We start from the raw sequence: 21,269 nt of genomic DNA on the forward strand, positions 1-21,269 counted from the left end.
AGAAAGATGATGGCTTTGCTCAGAAGTGCTTTCCATGGCTGGTGGCGCTGGGAAGGGAAGGAAATTGAGGGTGTAATTCACATTTTTATGGTGCGAGTGTGTGTACGTTTGTGTTCACTACACACTCTCGTATATTTGAAATTTTGCTTTTTGGGTAGCAAATACAGGAATGTGCTTGCCTGGAAAGTGAATGAGACCCACTTTGGCTGTGGGATGCAAAAAGGGATACAATTTGTTATATGAGATTTTTGTATTAAATTGGCTTTGGTTTCCACTATCTTACCATAAACTAGTTTAACAATGCTGTCTTTTCTACTTTTGTAGTGATTTATTCAACTGAGTTAATTTCAATCTATTTGGACAGGACTGGACCACTGCAACAAGTTTAGATCAAGGATGTTTTTGAATTTGGAAGGTGTTACATTGATTTTCAGTTTGGTAGAGTGCGAAATGTTCATGATTGGATTGTTGATTTTGCAAGATATATGCTACATTTATAAGAAAGTTATTAGTCACGCTTGAATCAGCCAAAATTTACCCGAAAATTATCCAGTTCTATGTTCTAGAAATCTGGAATAGAACCTTACTTACTGTCTAATATATGGATATCTGGCTTCTGATTTGAGGTTTCAACTCTGCAGCTGTAGGTGATTTAACCCACCGGCAGTGTGTACTTTGTACACACTTTGTAAGGGCACTTGTATGAAACATCAAAACACTCGACTTCCGAACACGGATACGTCACGACTGTCATCCACATACAAAGCGAGTGAAGTCAAAATCGAACCAAGATCGAACCAAGTTTTTGCAACGAGGTTTTTGAAAATGTTGTATGCACAAAAAAAAAGATGCACATGAATTGCAAAAATAAAAACTTTTTTTTTAATCACCAAGTTTTTTTTCAAGCGATTGACATTTAATTTCAGATTTCCAGAGTTTTTTTTGGAAAGGACCAATAAACTATTGTCTTTCATATGATTATAGGACCTAATCAAAAAAAACTCTAGATTTGAACTTTAATTAATATTCAAATAACTTGTAGCTAACTGGTAAAATTGGAATTCAAAATTTTAGTAGGGAAAAAATGTTAAATTCAATGTTCCAAAATATTATCAGCTATTGTTAAATTCGATTCTAACCAAAATTTTAAATGAAACAACCTGGTTTGAAGGTCTAGCAAATCCCATTTTAGAAAAGGATGCAATGAATAATCATCGAAATATGTTGATCAAACTCGTGGTTGAATTATGTTTAAATGTTAAATTAACTGAGTATTCTAAAAATGTAATTGCATTTGAACCATCAGTCAGGAAGACTCTTACCAAGCTAATTTTTTTTTTCAAGGAACTGAATTTATTTATTTTTTAGTTCAATGTTACGTGTTGTTCTAGTACAACTTTGTTTATCGGTCTTATAAATAATAAATGAAGAAATCTGTACTTAATACTTGTCATTTACTTAAATATATAAGCAAAAGATAATGAAAACTTAAAAAAATATTAATTTTAAGATAATTTTTTTTAATTTGTTTCATACAACTTTTTGAAAAACCCCACGTAAACAACATTGACGGCGCTTCTGGCGGTGACTTCGGGAAAGTGCATGCCTGTCAGATCGCTGCTTCCGAAAAGTTAAGTATCTTGTAAGAAATTCACTGAATTTTATAACTTCCAATTAAAACTTTCAATTCAATTCAATAAATTAAAAAATGATTTTTTAATGTAAAAAAATCATAGTTTAAAAAAATTGAACATAATTTTTACAAAAAATTCTCAAAAATCGTAAGGTTTAGTAGTCCTGTTTTTTCGTTCTTTTTCTTATTTTCATTGTTTTTTGGGCGTTCGTTGGCCGATGAGTTTTTTTGTTGTTCTCTTTTATAGTTTTCGATAGAAACGTATTATTTTTTTTTTTTTTTGAGAATAGCAAGTCGTATTGCTGGATTAAGTCCTTTCTGTATCATCGATGATCGGAAGACGCGCCGTCGAATATATTTTTAAGTTTATGATATAAAATCATTTTAATGAATGCAGCCTTTCCTACATCACAATTGATCGGAAGGCACGTCGACGAAGAATTTCTGGAGAATCGTGGTCGAATTAAAACTATATTTAAATTCATTTTTAAACTAGTACGGACCAAATTTGGCAAGATTATGATTCTTTGAAAAAAAAATTGTTTTTTGAAAAAAAAAACAAGTTTTACTCAAATCATAAGATATGACTTGACTTATTAAATTTTCAATCCAATTTATTTTAATTGTAAATAATCAATTCGCTATTTCTTATAACCGAATAGAACCTTGCAATCTTAGTTAGTTTTTTTTTTCAATTTTTCTTACTCTTGGTGACACCTTTATTTACAAGCAAAAATTGTTCCAAAATGGATTATGATGTAACACACAGCTGAAAGGATCTCCAAAACTCTGTTATGTACCTCAAAAGCACTTATTGTATCTTGATTATTCACCAATAAAACTGAATTGAAATTTAAAATTAACCGAATAGAGCTTTGGAGGTCCTTTCAACTCTGATTTTTTCTGTACAGTCATGCCCTGGTTTTGCACGTCTCGGTTTTGCACTGCTCCGGTTTTAATTTGTTCAGCTGCCTCGGTTAAGCCCGGCCCAGTGCTTAACTGAAGCACAGAGATTATGGGATTTTGGCTATATGGGAGACATTGGCTATAATCGTATGAAAAATCATGCCAGCATTAAAAGTTATAGTGTTTTGAAATCGGGATGATGTCAGGTATCGATTGCACTTATAATTACATGAAAAATTTCAAAAAAAAATACGTATTTTTTCTGTATTCCTGTATAATGCAATATTTCTCGGAAAAATACTCAAAATTATTGTGTTTGCAAAATAAGTATCAAATGATCGAGATTTTTCATACATTTCAAATGTAATATTTTTTAAATGCTAAAATTTTTCACAAAACTACGTATATTTGACAAAAAACTCAAAATTTTACTTTTTTACAATGTGGGTATCAACCGATCAGGATTTTTTTTAAACATTCCGAATTTAAAAACAACTTTTTTTGAAAATATTTTGAAAAATCACAAAACTACATATTTTCCAAAAAATACTCAAAGTTTCAGTTTTTTTTCAATTTGGGTGTCAAATGATTGAGATTTTTCATACATTTCGAATATAGTATCATTTTTTTGAAAATATTCAACATTTTCACGAAACTTCGTATTTTCAAATAAATTACTCATTATTTCAGTTTTTTACAATATGGATATCAAACGATCTGATTTTTTCATGCACTTTGAAAGTTGTTATACATTTTTTTGAAAATACTCATTTTTTTACAAAACTACGTGTTTATGCACTAGTCACGGTTGGCCAGTGTTTCGGAGTGGACTGTATTTAGGGGTCGGAAAGGAAATCCCAACGAAAAATGCTCAAAATTTCAGTTTTTCATAATATGGGTATGATCGAGGTATTTTAATGAATTTCGAAAGCTATAACATTTTTTTTAAATACTTAAAATTTTCACAAAACTATGTATTTTCTGAAATATGCTGCAAATTACAAAGTTTCAAAATTTATCACATTGTTACAGAACTGAAATTTTGAGTGTTTTTTTTTAGTTTTGTGAAAATTTTAAGTATATTCAAAATTGGTTGGTTTTACATTCGGAAATGTATGAAAAAAATCGATTATTTGATACCCATATTATGAAATACTGAGATTTGAGTATTTTTTGAAAATTTTTGTAAAAAAATAAAAAATGTTGTTATTGCAATCCAAATGTATGAAAAAGTCCCGACCATATGAGTGAAATTTTGAGCATTTTTACAAAAATATGTAGTTTTGAGAAAATTTTCAGTATTTTCAAAAAAAAATTGTATGACATTCAAAATGTATTACTATAACGCGATCATTTGATTCCCATATTGCAATAACAAATTTTTCGGAGTTTTTTAAAGTAAAAAATCCCATTTTCAAAATATAGGAAAAATACGTATTTTAGTGAAAATTTTCATGTAACTATAATTACAGTGGATAGCATGCAATAATTTTTTTGATGTTTGCATGATGTTTCATTCGATTATAGCCAATGTCTCCAATATAGCCAAAATCCTATAAGCTCTGTGCTTCACTTATGCACCCTCGTTTTTGCATCCCTCATATGCGGTGCTAAACCAAGACATGACTGTAGTTCATTTTGATGTAATTGGATATCCTAACAATAAATTTGGCAAGAAAAGGATAAATAAAAACAAAACTGTTCAGGGTAAGGAAAAGGATACAAATAGAAAATCTTAAAACTAAATCACAGTATTTATTGCTTGACGATTGTGTTTAACGAGTTTCAAATGTAAAATCTAATATGCAACCCCTAACAGAAATTTTGAAAAAGTGGGTCATCTTCAAGCTTTAGCCACTTTAAATTAATTTCATCATTAAAATACAGTTTTTTAAATATTGTCCATAGGCGTCCATTCCTAAAAATATTATTTCTAAATTTCCATGAAATTTTTCCTAAAATTTTCTAAGAATTATTGAATGTTGGACATCTGGTTGCCGAGATACAGCGGATAAAAGAAATAGAAACAGAAAAATTGTTGGGTAGTTTAAGTTTTCAAATTCTCACAAACACAACTTCCTCTTCCTTTTTGTTTTGCCAATATTCTATTTTCAAGAACAAAAAAATTTAATATTTTTATCTCTGAAAAAAATATTTTGAAAAGTTAATATTCAAGACTTACATTACAAAAGGTCATAAAATTTGATATTCCGGCCTTTTGAAACGTGAACCAAAGTTTTCAAATATTTTTTCGAAGAGATCATCCGATGCATGAAACAAAATGGCTTCTTTGGTCATAAGGAAGGCCCCTACAATGTTTGAGCCAAATCAAACAATACAAAACAAAAAATCTGTTACTGGTTTTGGTAAAGAATTGCTCACATGAAATTTGAATAAAGAAAAAATATAATACCTAAACATTTCACAAAAATCATTACCATACATTTCACAGTTTTCAAGTTTCATCCAAACGTTTTGCTAACATTGTCATGAAACTGCACAAAAAGTCAAACAATCGACAACTTTCGGAAGCGCGCTAAATTTCCCTCGCTTTCCCCCTCGTTCCAACTCTTAATTGGTGCAATTTCCTTTCCTTGTCAGCAGCCAGAACCGTGTCATATCCCATTCTGTAACACTCAAGAAGCTCTCAAAAGTCCCAAGTCATCGCCGTCAACTCGGTTCGGTGTCAACTCTGTCGAAGAAGTGCTAAAACTTGCGCAATGAAATTTTATGGCCAATTTAAAACTTTTCTTCCCCTCCAACAAAAGGCTCAAACGCAGTCCTCGATTGTCTTGGGCTTAAATTTCCTGAGTGCAGTCAGCTGTAACCTGGACACTGCTGGCGAAACATAAATTTGCCTGCTCGGGACAAACTTTGGGCCTTCGATTCAGCTTGAGATAAGTCTCGTTTTAACGCAGGCTCCGGACAGCTCGCATACTTGTCCGATAAAAGCTGGAAATTTATCGCAAGCTTCCAAATTAAAGTCAAACAAAAAGGGGTTCTTACTTTTATGACCACCACTGCTGAGATGCAGCTGGACCGTCCCGGTTTTGCACTTTTTCAGGTTAATGCTTTAAAGACGCAACGTCGTCGTTTGCCATGGTTTTATTAACTCAGTTCATAATTTTGTCACCATCTGTCGTCAAACGTCCACTGGGTTGGGTACTGAAAGAGAAAATCAGAGCACTTTTTTCCTTTTGTGTTACAAAAAGGGATGGAATAATCGAAACAGCTCAAAAGTTGAAAATTTTATGAATAAATTTTTTTCCTTCGGGAGAATTGCCTGAAGCACAATACAGTAGTCGATAATCTGTTTTTGATTGGCGGTGCTTCAGGCAGGATTGTTGGGATTTTTCTTTCTTTCCGATTAAATTATAATCAGAAACGAATGAAAATATGAATTATGTGGGCTGTTGTAATCATAAATAAATTTAAGTTCAATAAACAGCATAGAAAACAAATATCGGCTGATTCAGCATGGGCAAAACCATTCAAAAAATAATTTCATTGAAAAAATATGAACATTAAAACAATTTTATTGAGCATTATCTTACAAATATACGAGTATTACGACATCTATGCTGTCTGTCCATTAGGCTTACAGTTCTTGAGCTCATCTTTGAGCCAAGTTGTCCATAAAGTGTCACACTTGAGCTTTTCTTACCCGACAAACTGTCATTTAATCACACACACACACTCACGAGATTGCTGGTAATTACGAAATTGGGTCATGTTTTCCATAACACTTGAGAGGAAAACAACCAACAACAACAACAACAACCGACTATCACAAACATCCGAGCTAATGAAGCCTCCTCGTGGGTAGTTTTTTCCACTCTTAGAACAATTTCGACAGCAGCGTATCCTTCAAGTCCTTGATGAGGCACTTTTTCGTCTTGAGCAGCTTTTTGATTGGTGCCTTCAGGCCGGTTCTGTCGCCGCTTTCGTTGCTCTCCGAGGAGGAGGACCGGCTGTCGTCCTTTTGTTTACAGTCGTGGTGGTGCCGATGCCGGTGGTGGGGATGGCCACGGGTCCTCTGGGTGACCGGATCGTAGTAGTAGTGGTGGTGATGGTGATGGACGTGCGACGACCCGTCCGGATATGGGGTGGGCGTGCCGGAGACTGGAAGGTTGGTGGGAAGTTTTTGAAAAGTTTTCACAACAATCATTAGGAAGGGGGGGGGGGGGATGAAAAGATTCCCGAGCGCGTTAAGATGTGAAAAGATTAGAGACTGTTGCGAAGTTGTGATGGAGTGACGTTTATTATTCTTCAATCTACTTACCGTCGTTTCGGGCAGTTGTCGGGTAGTCGGTGCCGGTTTTGAGGAAGGACATGACGCGATCCTTGCCACCGAATATGCTTTTGAGGGTGGACTTAACCTAAGGAGAGCAGCTATCAGTTTCGGGATTACCAATCAACGAATACCGACTTACCACTTTCTTAACCCACTTCACAAAGTGTTCCGTATTGGCTGCTTTCAAGAACCCATCCGGATTGCAGAATCCATTCACGGTATCCAGCGCAGATATGACTCCTCCCACGGTCCACACTCCATCTTTTTCGAACATGATTCCACCACCGGAGTCTCCGGTGCAAGCGTTGGAACCATTTGCAGACCCAATGCACAGAACTCCGTCCAATTCCGCACCAAAATCCTTCCCAGTGGCGCAGTTGCTCGTGTTGACCACTGGAACCCGTACGGATTGCAACGTGTTCGAGATCATGAACGACCATGGCTGCTGGTATCCCCAGCCGATGATGGCCCCAAGCGCCCCCAACAGGTTCAAGCTGTCGTCCTTTTTGGGCAGACAAGCTGGCTGGATGTAGTTGTTGAACAGCACGGTACTCGACAACTCCAACAGTGCGATGTCGTTCGACTTGGCCACCGGATCGAATGCCTCATGTGGCGTAACCTTACTAACACGAACCTCCCGCATGTGAACGGAACTCTCAAACAGGTCATCCTGACCCAGCTGAACCACGATCGTACCGGTACGCTGCTGACGGTTCTCATCCACCAAGCAGTGCGCAGCCGTCATCACGAACTGATCGCTGATTAGTGTTCCACCGCAGATGTACCGCTTGGAGCGACCTTCAATCTCGTAGATCGCCACATGCCACGGCCACTCGCCAGCGTAACTCCGGACACCGTTCACAATCAGACTCCGTTTGTTGATCTTACGTTCACCGCAAGGCCCAAGCTGCTCATCTTCCCCTGAATCCTGAGGAGTGTCCACCTGCTCCTCTTCACTCAGAATCTTCTTCAACCACTTGCGGTAGAAGCGCACCTTAGTGAACCCCGCGTAGTCTTCACTGTCACATAGCGTTAGCTCACCTTCTCGAAGACTTGTAAAAGACACCACTCCTCGCAAGACCCAATGATCCCGCCTAAACGTCACCAATCCACCACCCGAGTCTCCATTACAAACACTCGTTCCGTTGGCGTACCCCGCGCAGAACATACCCTCCGAGATCGTCTCCGCAAACACCCCTGGATTGCTCGCCAAACAAGTGGTATAGTTCACGATCGGCAGCTCGGTCATCCGGAGCCAGTCCGACACCGCATCCAGCTCGGTGTAACCCCAACCTGGAACCTTCCCGTGCTGTCGGTAAAAGTTACTGTCCTCCGAATCACTCAAATCAACGCATATCGGAAGAACCCACCTCGTATACACCACCGCCTCACTCAACTCAATCAACGCCAAGTCGTGCTTCCGATCGTTCTCACTAAAACCCTCATGAACGTGAATCTTCCTCACTCCCACCTCCTGGACACAACCATCGCCCCCATTCAACTCGTGGCCACCCAGCCGAACCTTCACCCTGCGCGTCGCCAGCTGGTACCCGTTGTTCTGGTTGACCGCACAGTGACCCGCCGTCAGCACGAACCGCTCGCTGATCAGCGATCCTCCGCAGCAGTACCGAAAGCTCCCCCCGTTCTCGTGGTACAACGCCGCGTGCCACGGAAACTCGCCCCGAATCGCCTCGGACGGCCGACTCGGTATCGCCGCTCCGTCCAGAACCAACTTTGGAACTCCACAGCGTACCTGCGCCTTTGCGAGGGGCGGCTCACACGCGTGGGAACCGCCCAGAACGAGCAACGCTGCGATCGCGATCAACATTGCGAAGCGACTGAATTACCTCACCACCATCGTCAAAGTGGATGATAACGGTTGAACGAAATTCTAGGAAGCGCTGTGGGTTGTGCTCTTATCTCGCCAGAACTTTCGCGGTTCAGACGTGGATTCAGGTCTTGAAGTTTAAACGTACGCAATTTTGAGAGTCGCTGATTTTGGACCTGGCCAAATTTTGGAACGGGAAATACCGTTCAATGACCACCACCACTTGAGATGTGCGCTGGGTTGGACCTGGAGATTGAATGATGAACGTTTGTTTACGAGCTGAGGAAGTGCGCAGTCACAGTCACTCATAGACAAACAGATGTTACGAGTTGTTTCATCGAATTAAGTTCAGTCGAATCAATGAACAATCGGTTGTATACTACTGACATACCTGACAGATATAGTTAGGCAATACATTGAAGAGATTTGTACCTCTGTGACTATTATTTGAATTGATTTGAATTGCTTGAATGAACTATAATGTGCATGAATTGGGATTGATTGAAGCTTTAGTGTGTTGATTGGTTGGTCTGCATGGTAATTATGATTAAACGAATTAACAAGTTTTTTTTGTACAGTACTTGTTCGGTAACTGGGCTAAGCGAAAAAGGACGAGGAGGACGAGGGCAGTATTTTTAAATTTCTAGTATGGATTAAATAATTCTGCCTTTTGCATTATTTTAAAGTGCATGTTATTTGGAATCCTGTGAGTTTTTGATTCTTTCAACATACATCAATTTGAATTTTCAGCATATAATCACTGATGAACCGATGTGCCATCCTGAATTCAAACTAGACTGCCCTTTTTTCCTATCTTCTTCCATCACCCTCAGCGATCAACGATTCGTTGCGGTTGTGTGCTGGTAATTTTCTACCAACTCATGAAATCAAAAAGTTGCCTTGACCCTTTCGATTTGCGTGAAACTTTGTCATGGGGATAACTTTTGTCTCTGATCGACGAACCGAGGTCCGTTTTTTTGATATCTCGTGACGGAGGGGCATGACCCCTTCAGTTTTTGGAACATGTGAAAAAGAGGTGTTTTCAATAATTTTTGATTTGTTTTATGTATTCTCCCATTTTCGTTACTTGATTGTAAAATTTTTGAACATGTCATTATGGGAAATTTAATATACTTCGAATTCATTGACCCAGAAGGGTCATTTTTTCATTTCCAGAATACTTTTTCATTTTAAATTTCGTGTTTTTAATGCAGTTATTTTTAGAGTGTAATATACAATGTTGTAGCCAGACAATTACAAAAATTTGATATATAGATATATGTTTGTAATATAAACATCACGAGCGCCGTGATTTTACGAAAAGTTTTGAAAAAGTTACTTTTTGCGTTTTCTTTGTTTGTCGTCCGTGTCTGTCGTGGGTGACTAATAACGGCCATGATCGATGATTGACCAACTTTTTCAAAACTTTTTTCGTGAAAATCCAGTTGATAACTCGTGATTTAGAAAAACCCTTATGTCTGGGTATCAATTTTTTGCAATTGTCTGTTCTTACAACTTTAGTAGATCATTGTTACACAAAAATAACCTGCAAAGTTAGAAAAACATAAATTTTAAAATGAAAACTTTTGTTCAATGAAAAAAAGACTTTCCAAAATCAATGTAGATTGGAAGAAAGTACATTAAATCTCCTATAAAAACACATACAAAATTTATAGCTGTAACGGAAATGAGATTTTAAAAACGTTTAAGTGTTTTTTTTCGATGAAAATACGTTTTTGAATTCTGAGTAGGCCATCAAATCAAAGTAGTCTAATTTTACATAAAAGTCCTTTGACCTCAAATTTCATTCATCACCGTCAGTTGCAAATTATTGAAAATAATTTTTTTCGCATAAACAAAATTTAAGGGTCGAACCGCCCCTCCGCACGAGATATCAAAAACGGACCTCGGATCGTGATCAGAGACAAAATTATCCTTATGACAAAGCCTCACGCAATCGAAAGAGGGTCGGTATCGCTGTGAGAGTTGGCGGAGAATGACTGGCTGCTATCTTGTGACAACGACCATTGTAGCTCTTTTTTCAAGAAAATCGATTTTTAAAGTTTGTTGGTAAACAACGAAAAACTATATGAACAGAAACTTTGAAATAATCGGTTGTATACTATCGCTTAACAAACATCCAAGTTTCAATCAATCGGTTACACCAGTTAAAAATGACAGTAAAAATGCAAAAACTACTAGCCACAAGTGTGTTTCGAAAGTAAAATTGTACTGACAACTGTCACAGAGCACGAGAATTCCCATAACAAACTAAAATAAGCTCAATCAATGGTCAATCGCTAAATCAGTATATGGCAATAAGTCAAAAATTGCATTGCCTTTAGAAAGCATGTGTGTACAGAAATTGTAAAAACAAGAAAATAGTTTCATATTTTGCAGTAACATGTATGACGTCACAAGTGTGCACAATCATTTTGATGATAAATTGGTCTATGTCACAAGTGTGTATTGCGATATCCGGGAAACGGAAGCGAGTTTCCAAAATCGGGTTAAAGCATCGTGTAGCGTTTGCTAGGCACAGCAAAACGTCATCATTAACTCATTTTCGACCAAAATGGTCTATGTCACACAATAGCACACAGATTGTCAAACTGACGATTTGAGATCGCAGCTGCGATTGCTGCGAAACTTTCTGAAACAATAAATGAAAATGGGGAAAATATTAGAACCTAAAAACTTTGCGAATTCTGAACTTAATGGCGAATATTTGCAAATCCTGCATTATTCAATGAGAAATGAGGCAACAAATTGCATTACACTTCAAAATTAGTCTTGTTTTAAACTCAATTTTGACATATTCAATCCTTGAAAATTTCACGTTAGTTACAAGTATTGAAATTGTAAATTTAATTTTAAAATTAATTAAATAAAACATTTTTGAAAAAAAAGAAATAGATTTCGTTTACCCTTGGATCAATACATCAAATGCTGTATCAAGTAGGCGAAAACCTGTTTTACCCCTAATCCAACAAATTGTTAAAAAATATTTCAATTCATTCCAAATTGATTTTTTTTTTTTCAATCAAATTTACAACTCCAATACTTCTAACATACGTGAAATTTTCCAAGGATTCCGAATATGAAAAATTGAGACCAAAAAGTGCCTTCTCTATGGAATAGGGCAAAACTAACGTTGTAAAATGTTTGTTATAGAAAAATCGAAAAATATGAGAAAACTGCGATTGACCAAAAAGTTATTGCGTAGTCCATGAAATTCTCCAACTTTTGGCCTATAATAGTATGGGTGTTGGACTTGTTGGAGGCTGTTGCATAAAGATATTAAGGTTTAAAAAATACATTTTTAACAGTGATTTGCAAGCTAAGAAAAAAGTTTAACCAATCCTGGATGTCTATAGCTCGTTTTGAAGTGCTTTAAAAGACCTTTCGTATGCATTTAAGAGAGTTGAAATTGATGAAGTTTTACTGAAATGCGAGCAATTTTAAGATATTTAATGTTTTTGAACCTCAAACTTCAATGCCCTATTTACCCCACTTCCCTTTGTCGTAAAGGGCCCATTTTGGCATGAGTTAATCTCATGTAAAGACAAACAAACGCTGAAAGTTTCATCCAAATCGGAGCACCTCGATACGACCTGTTACACATTGGTGAAAAACTTGATCTTAAAAAAAAAATTAATAATTTAAGCTTTTAAACAATTTAAAGTAAATTTGAGGTTAAGTAAATAAATCCAAATTTACTTACTAAACTGTTCTTCTGAAAATGCCTTCAAAACTGGCGTTTTTTAATTCTGTTTCAATAACGTCTAAAACTTGTAAAACTAGAAACTTTTTTCCGGGTTTTCCACTAAAGAGTTTTTAAATAATCCTATTTTTCAATGTTTTGAAATAATAGTAAACTAACTTTTGAAATATTTAAAATATGAGTGGAGTCGAGTCGGAGCCAACAATTTTTTGAAAGCTGGAGTCGGAGTGGAGTCGGAGTCGGCTAGAGCTTGGTGGGCCGGAGTTGGAGTCGAGTCGGCTAATAGCAAAGCTGGGGAGTCGCTTGAAATATGGCCCGACTCCGCAGCCCTGCTCCTTAGGACAAAGTTTCACGCAAATTGAAGAGGGGCGGGGCCAAGGAAGGTATTTGCCGATGGGCCTCCTAAAGTTTTTTTTTAATTTATTTTCTTCAGTTAAGTAATTCACTAAGAAAATGTTTGGAGCACTTGTAGATATTTTCCTAACGAACAACTTTGTAGGACATTTTTTGTTCTAAACTGAATGCTGACACGGTGCTCAAAATACCGTTATTATGAAAAAAATATGCACTGGAGATTTTGGGTCTATCGATTCCTTACACCATAGCGCATCTCTGTGCTAAAAACATTCGCTGATGTAGTTCTCGAGATACAAAGATTTTACATCCGATTTAATGAAGACCAAAACAATCAATACAATTTCAGCACTTTAAAGAATATGCATTTCGAGATAAAGGTGTTTTGCTTCATATGACTGTCAAGTATCTGGGCCAAGTTTCAGAAGGTTTGCTGATATAGTTCTCGATATACAGCCATTTTAAAATGTTATTTCCGATTTTTTAAAGAAAATCCATAAAATCAATACAATTTCAGCACTTTGAAGAATATGCATTTCGAGATAAAGGTGTTTTGCTCATATGACTGTCAAGTATCTCTGGGCCAAGTTTCGGAAGGTTTGCTATGTAGTTCGAGATATGAAACATATTTTAAAATGTTATTTCCGATTTTTTCAAAGAAAATCCATGAAATCAATTTAATTTTTCAGCATTTTAAAGAATATGCATTTCGAGATAATGATGTTTTTGTTTCATATGACTGTCAAAAAACATAATTATCTCGAAATGCATATTCTTAAAATGCTGAAATTGTATTGATTTTATGGATTTTCTTTGAAAAATCGGATGTAATCTTAAAGGGCTGTATCTCGAAAACTACATCAGCGAATGTTTTTATTTTTGCACAGATATGCGCTATGGTGTAAGGAATCGATAGACCCCAAAATCTCGGAGTGCATATTTTTTCATAATAAGTATTTTGAGCACCGTGATTGACATTAGAGCGTAAACAGAACCCTCACCATCGCGAGTGAGGGACGCCGATGGTGGCATTTTTTGACATTGTTTACGCTCTAGTGTGAACAGCTGTCAACTGCATTCACTTTGAAAAAAACAATATCCCAAAATTGTTCGTTTGTCCAAAATCTACAATTGCTTCATAACATCATCATGTTCTCGACCTGATGTCGAGATTGACCATTTTGAGAAGTCGGAGGTGGAGTCGTGATCGATGTCACCAAGAAGCCGGATTCGGAGTCAGCTAATTTTAACACTGTATGCAGGCTGTTGTTGTTGCCGGCTTCAGAGTCGGTGAAGTCGGGTTCTTTTAGAAACTGGAGGCGAAGTCAGAGTGTGAGTCGCTAACTCTCCAGACTTTGGGTCAGGCATTTTTCAAAACAGATTTGTCCACTACTTCCGTTGGATGGGAAGTAAATGTTGGCCCAAGCCTAACTTTAGAGGTTATGTCGTTAGCTCAGTCCAAGTGTAGGAGTCATCTCCCTGGGTTTAAAAAAACTGTCTCGGTAAATTTGCTGACATTTATTACACCGTATTCTACAATCCAAAGGTCGTCTGAATCCTGGGTGGATGATTTGTAAGTTAGCAACCATCTTAACTTAGACAATTTGTAACTTCAAAAGACACAATTAATAATAACAATCTGAAAAATATTCTAATTTCTTTTATTTAAATTGAATAATATAACATTTTGTCGCTATTACAGTGTCAAAATGTTGATATCTTCTTTGTTTTCTTTCTTTCATACATGATCAATTTTTTGAATTTTCAGCATATAATCACTGATGAACTGACGTGCCATCCCGAATTCAAACTAGACCGCCCTTTCCTATCTTCCTTCTCACTCACCCTCAGCGATCAACGATTCGTCAGTTGTGTGCTGGGTAATTCTCTACCAACTCACACGAAATCGGGAAAAGTTGCCCTGACCCCTTTTCGATTTGCGTGAAACTTTGTCATAAGGGATAACTTTTGTCTCTGATCACGAATCCGAGGTCCGTTTTTTGATATCTCGTGACGGAGGGGCGGTACGACCCCTTCAATTTTTGAACATGCGAAAAAAGAGGTGTTTTTCAATAATTTTAATAATTTAAGTTTTAAAAATTCTCCCATTTTTCGTTACTTGATTGTAAAATTTTGGAACATGTCATTTTATGGGAAATTTAATATACTTTTCGAATCTACATTGACCCAGAAGGGTCATTTTTCATTTAGAACAATTTTTTCATTTTAAATTTCGTGTTTTCTAACTTTGCAGGGTTATTTTTAGAGTGTAATAATGTTCAACAAAGTTGTAGAACAGACAATTACAAAAATTTTGATATAGACATAAGGGTTTGCATATAAACATCACGAGTTATCGCGATTTTACGAAAAAAGTTTTGAAAAAGTTACTTTTGCGTTTCTCTTTGTTTCGTCGTCCGTGTCTGTCGTGGGTGACTAATAACGGCCATGATCGATGACGACCAACTTTTTCAAAACTTTTTCGTAAAATCACGATAACTCGTGATGTTTATAAGCAAACCTTATGTCTATATATCAATTTTTGCAATTGTCTGTTCTACAACTTTGTAGATCATTGTTACACAAAAAATAACCCTGCAAAGTTAGAAAAACACGAAATTTTAAAATGAAAACTTTTCTAAATGAAAAAGACCCTTCTGGAAATGTAGATTCGAAAAGTACATTAAATTTCCCATAAAATGACATGTATCAAATTTTTATAGTCGAGTAACGGAAAATGGGAGAATTTTAAAACGTTTTTAGTGTTTTTTTCGATGAAAAATACGTTTTTTGGAATTCTGAGTAGGCCATCAAATCGGGCGTCTAATTTTACATAAAAGTCCCTTTGACCTCAAATTTCTATCTCATCACCGTTTCAGGCTGCAAATTATTGAAAATACCTCTTTTTCGCATGTTCAAAATTTGGGGTCGAACCGCCCCTCCGTCACGAGATATCAAAAACGGACCTCGGATTCGTGATCAGAGACAAAAGTTATCCCTTATGACAAAGTTTCACGCAAATCGAAGAGGGGTCGGGCATCTGCTGTGAGTTGGCGGAGAATTACCCTGCTATCTTGTGACAACGACCACTTAGTACTTTTCAAGAAAATCGATTTTTAAAGTTTGTTGGTAAATAATTTCAAAACTATGAATGATAGAGCCAAACTTTTTGAAGCAATCGGTTCGTATACTATCGCTTAACAAACGCTCCAAGTTTCAACTAATTTGGTTACACCAGTTAAAAGATACAGTAAATAATGTAAACAAAAATCTGAAAAGCACGTGTCACAAGTGTGTTTCGAAAGTAAAATTGTACTACGTGTCACAAGTGTGCACAGAATTCCCATACAAACTAAAATAAGCTCAAATCAATGGTTTAATCGACTAAATCAGTATATTTTAATAAACAAAAGGTTGCATTGCCTTTAGAAAGTATGTGTGTACATAAATTTGTAAAAAACAAGAAAATAGTTTCCACATTTTGCAACAACATGTATGACGTGTCACAAGTGTGCACAATCATTTTGATGATAAATTGGTCTATGTCACAAGTGTGTATTGCGATATCCGGGAAACGGAAGCGAGTTTCCAAAATCGGGTTAAAGCATCGTGTAGCGTTTGCTAGGCACAGCAAAACGTCATCATTAACTCATTTTCGACCAAAATGGTCTATGTCACACAATAGCACACAGATTGTCAAACTGACGATTTGACAGATGCGCAGCTGCGATTGCTGCGAAACTTTCTGAAACAATAAATGAAAATGGGGGGAAAAATATTAGAACCTAAAAACTTTTGCGAATTCTGAACTTAATGGCGAATATTTTGCAAATCCTGCATTATTCAATGAGAAATGAGGCAACAAATTGCATTACACTTCAAAATTAGTCTTGTTTTAAACTCAATTTTGACATATTCGGAATCCTTGGAAAATTTCACGTTAGTTACAAGTATTGAAATTGTAAATTTAATTTAAAAATTAATTAAATAAAACATTTTTGAAAAAAAAAGAAATAGATTTCGTTTACCCTTGGATCAATACATCAAATGCTGTATCAAGTAGGCGAAAACCTGTTTTACCCCTAATCCAACAAATTGTTAAAAAATATTTCAATTCATTCCAAATTGATTTTTTTTTTTTCAATCAAATTTACAACTCCAATACTTCTAACATACGTGAAATTTTCCAAGGATTCCGAATATGAAAAAATTGAGACCAAAAAGTGCCTCTATGGAAGCCTACAGGGCAAAAACTAACGTTGTAAAATGTTTGTTATAGAAAAATCGAAAAAATATGAGAAAAACTGCGATTGACCAAAAAGTTATTGCGTAGTCCATGAAATTCTCCAACTTTTGGCCTATAATAGTATGGGTGTTGGACTTGTTGGAGGCTGTTGCATAAAGATATTAAGGTTTAAAAAAAATACATTTTTAACAGTGATTTGCAAAAGCTAAGAAAAAAAGTTTAACCAATCCTGGATGTCTATAGCTCGTTTTGAAGTGCTTTAAAAGACCTTTCGTATGCATTTAAGAGAGTTGAAATTGATGAAGTTTTACTGAAATGCGAGCAATTTTAAGATATTTAATGTTTTTTGAACCTCAAACTTCAATGCCCTATTTACCCCACTTCCCTTTGTCGTAAAGGGCCCATTTTTGGCATGAGTTAATCTCATGTAAAGACAAACAAACGCTGAAAGTTTCATCCAAATCGGAGCACCTCGATACGACCTGTTACACATTGGTGAAAAACTTGATCTTAAAAAAAATTAATTTAAGCTTTTAAACAATTTAAAGTAAATTTGAGGTTAAGTAAATAAATCCAAATTTACTTACTAAACTGTTCTTCTGAAAATGCCTTCAAAACTGGCGTTTTTAATTCTGTTTCAATAACGTCTAAAACTTGTAAAACTAGAAACTTTTTCCGGGTTTTCCACTTAAAGAGTTTTTAAATAATCCTATTTTTCAATGTTTTTGAAATAATAGTAAACTAACTTTTGAAATATTTAAAAATATGTGGAGTCGGAGTCAGAGTCGGAGCCAACAATTTTTGAAAGCTGGAGTCGGAGTGGGAGTCGGAGTCGGCTAGAGTTGGTGGGCCGGAGTTGGAGTCGGAGTCGGCTAATCCCAGAAAGCCGGGGTCGGGTCGCTTGAAATATGGCCCGACTCCGCAGCCCTGCTCCTTAGGACAAAGTTTCACGCAAATTGAAGAGGGGCGGGGCCAAGGAAGGTATTTGCCGATGGGCCTCCCTAAAGTTTTTTTTTTTAATTTATTTTCTTCCAGTTAAGTAATTCACTATGAAAATGTTTGGAGCACTTGTAGATATTTTCCTAACGAACAACTTTGTAGGACATTGTTTTGTTCTAAACTGAATGCTGTTGACACGGTGCTCAAAATACCGTTATTATGAAAAAATATGCACTCCGAGATTTTGGGGTCTATCGATTCCTTACATAGCGCATCTCTGTGCAAAAATAAAAACATTCGCTGATGTAGTTCTCGAGATACAGCCCTTTTAAGATGTTACATCCGATTTTTAATAAGAAAACCAAAACAATCAATACAATTTCAGCACTTTAAAGAATATGCATTTCGAGATAAAGGTGTTTTTTGCTTCATATGACTGTCAAGTATCTCTGGGCCAAGTTTCAGAAGGTTTGCTGATATAGTTCTCGATATACAGCCATTTTAAAATGTTATTTCCGATTTTTTAAAAAGAAAATCCATAAAATCAATACAATTTCAGCACTTTGAAGAATATGCATTTCGAGATAAAGGTGTTTTTTGCTTCATATGACTGTCAAGTATCTCTGGGCCAAGTTTCGGAAGGTTTGCTTATGTAGTTCTCGAGATACAGCCATTTTAAAATGTTATTTCCGATTTTTTCAAAGAAAATCCATGAAATCAATTTAATTTCAGCATTTTAAAGAATATGCATTTCGAGATAATGATGTTTTTGCTTCATATGACTGTCAAAAAACATAATTATCTCGAAATGCATATTCTTTAAAATGCTGAAATTGTATTGATTTTATGGATTTTCTTTGAAAAAATCGGATGTAACATCTTAAAAGGGCTGTATCTCGAAAACTACATCAGCGAATGTTTTTATTTTTGCACAGATATGCGCTATGGTGTAAGGAATCGATAGACCCCAAAATCTCGGAGTGCATATTTTTTCATAATAACGGTATTTTGAGCACCGTGATTGACATTAGAGCGTAAACAAAAATCCCCTCACCATCGCGAGTGAGGGACGCCGATGGTGGCATTTTTTGACATTGTTTACGCTCTAGTGTGAACAGCTGTCAACTGCATTCACTTTGAAACAAAACAATATCCTACAAAATTGTTCGTTTGTCCAAAATCTACAATTGCTTCATACATCATCATGTTCTCGACCCGATGTCGAGATTGACCATTTTTGAAGTCGGAGGTGGAGTCGTGATCGATGTCACCAAGAAGCCGGATTCGAGTCAGCTAATTTTTAACACTTTGTATGCAGGCTGTTGTTGAAGTCGGCTTCAGAGTCGGTGAAGTCGGGTTCTTTTAGAAAACTGGAGGCGAAGTCAGAGTGTGAGTCGCTAACTCTCCAGACTTTTGGGTCAGGCATTTTTCAAAACGAGATTTGTCTGACCACGCCTTCCGTTGGATGGGAAGTAAATGTTGGCCCAAGCCTAACTTTAGAGGTTATGTCGTTAGCTCAGTCCAAGTGTAGGAGTCATCTCCTGGGTTTAAAAAAACCTGTCTCGGTAAATTTGCTGACATTTATTACACCGTATTCACAATCCAAAGGTCGTCAGTTCGAATCGGGGTGGATGATTGTAAGTTACAATCATCCACACACAATTTGTAACTTCAAAAGACACAATTAATTGAACTAAAATCTGGAAAAATATTCTAATTTCCTTTTATTTAAATTGAATAATATGAACATTTTGTCTATGTCAAGTGTCAAAAATGTTGATATCTTCTTTGTTTTCTTTTTTCATCAAATGTTGAACTTGAAGTTTTCCAACAACTAGTCCAAAAAACCTGTTCCCCCAATAACCACGTGGTTTCAATTCCTGCTTTAAAAATCCAAACACGTCCATGTCCTTCCATTTTCTTCCTTCCACACACTGCTGTGTCACAACGTTTGAGGGAGCAAAGTGAGAAAGAACCTTGGGAGCACATTCCTGTTTGTTTGTCGGGATCATTAATTTTGCAGTATGCGCTGCTGCCCCTGCTCCCTTCATAGGGACGTGTTCTTCACGTTTCCTTCTTTCCTTCGTGAATTTTCCCACCCGCGTCCTTGGCGCAAAGTCACCCGGCACCGGAGTAAAGTAACACACTTTTCCTTTTCCCATTTCCTTGCTCTCATTACCCTTTTGCTTTTCCGCCTCTTTTCACGCTGCTTTTAGTTTTTCTGCTTTCTTTTTGGGGAAAAGGACAACATTTTGAATGCAAACACACACGTCTTCAGTTGGAAAAAAACAACTTAAGGGAGGGAATGATGCCATAAAGGAACCAACCTTTCCCAAGTTGGTTTGTCCTTTGGTGGCTTAGTTCCAGATACTTTTCTTTTTATTCTTGATTCTTCTTTCCTGCAAATGGCAACCGGATTACACCCAAAGGATCTGCAGAAAACGAGCCAAACTATTTCGTCGTGTGTGTGTGTGTGTGTGTGTGTGTCTGTATTTACTTGACAGTACAGTTGGGGCCTGGTGACCCACTTGGCACCGAGCCTGACAGCACCCTGGGAAAGGCTTTGTCGAGGACAGGATTTCAGGAAAGGCCATTTGGGCTGGGCTGGCCTGATCGCTCTTTTTGTCATTTATTCCGGCTTGGAACCTCGCAAGTACAGTTCTAGCTGGTTTTGTGAACTGCTCGTTAAGGTTTAATTTGCACCCCCAAAATTTGATTTCTAACGAAGCTAGCAATTACTTGCAGGCCGACTATGGGAACTAAAAGTACTGGTCAACAATTAAAAATCAGATTTTTGTGAAATGATAATTTCAAAATATATTCTTGCATAGTTTTGAAATAGAAATGTCATTTGTTTTTGTCTAGAACATCGGTGCTCAACCGTTTTATAACGTGTAACAGGGAAAAACTTAAAAAAAGAACAGAAATTATCAAGAAATTCAGCAGTCAATTCTTCCCCATCCGCTAAATCATTCCTAATAGACCATCAATCCCATTACGAGCACTTGAAAAGATCCCCTTCCGCGGAAAGCCATCATTCATGGGCATTAATGACAGCTCTTAGGAGAAGGAGACGAGTTTCCTCTCTCCTGAGACGAAGATTTTTATGTTCCGAGAAAGAAGCGCCATAAATTAGGAATCCGGTCAAAACAAAAGTTGTAGAATGCTTGGACGGAGAAAGAGCTTTTCATTGATGCTTTTAACAGCTCCAAAATGCTCCAGCGCGGGTTGAAATGTGACTCCTCCGGGGATGGCAGTACAACAACTTGGAGCTAGAGAAAGAAAAAACGCGGCATAACTTTCCGCCTCAGTTGGCAGTGAAAACGAACCACCCCCTCGCCACCC

At 36.7% G+C, this 21,269-nt stretch overlaps 2 protein-coding genes across 4 annotated transcripts in view; both read right to left on the reverse strand.

Moving 5' to 3' along the window:
- The window catches only part of LOC6050731, a 365,664-nt gene that overhangs the window by 227,078 nt on the left and 117,317 nt on the right, over positions 1–21,269 (reverse strand). The gene's annotated exons all lie outside the window — the stretch shown is intronic.
- On the reverse strand, positions 6,056–8,930 carry LOC6048453 (transmembrane protease serine 9). The gene is made up of 3 exons (XM_001865336.2): positions 6,973–8,930; positions 6,822–6,918; positions 6,056–6,661 (listed from the first exon to the last, which is right to left on the reverse strand). The coding sequence occupies exons 1-3, from the start codon at positions 8,659–8,661 to the stop codon at positions 6,378–6,380; spliced, it is 2,070 nt and encodes a 689-aa protein (XP_001865371.2). The 5' UTR covers positions 8,662–8,930; the 3' UTR covers positions 6,056–6,377.

Source organism: Culex quinquefasciatus, chromosome 3 (genome assembly GCF_015732765.1).
Source record: "Culex quinquefasciatus strain JHB chromosome 3, VPISU_Cqui_1.0_pri_paternal, whole genome shotgun sequence".
In the NCBI taxonomy this organism is placed as follows: domain Eukaryota; kingdom Metazoa; phylum Arthropoda; class Insecta; order Diptera; family Culicidae; genus Culex; species Culex quinquefasciatus.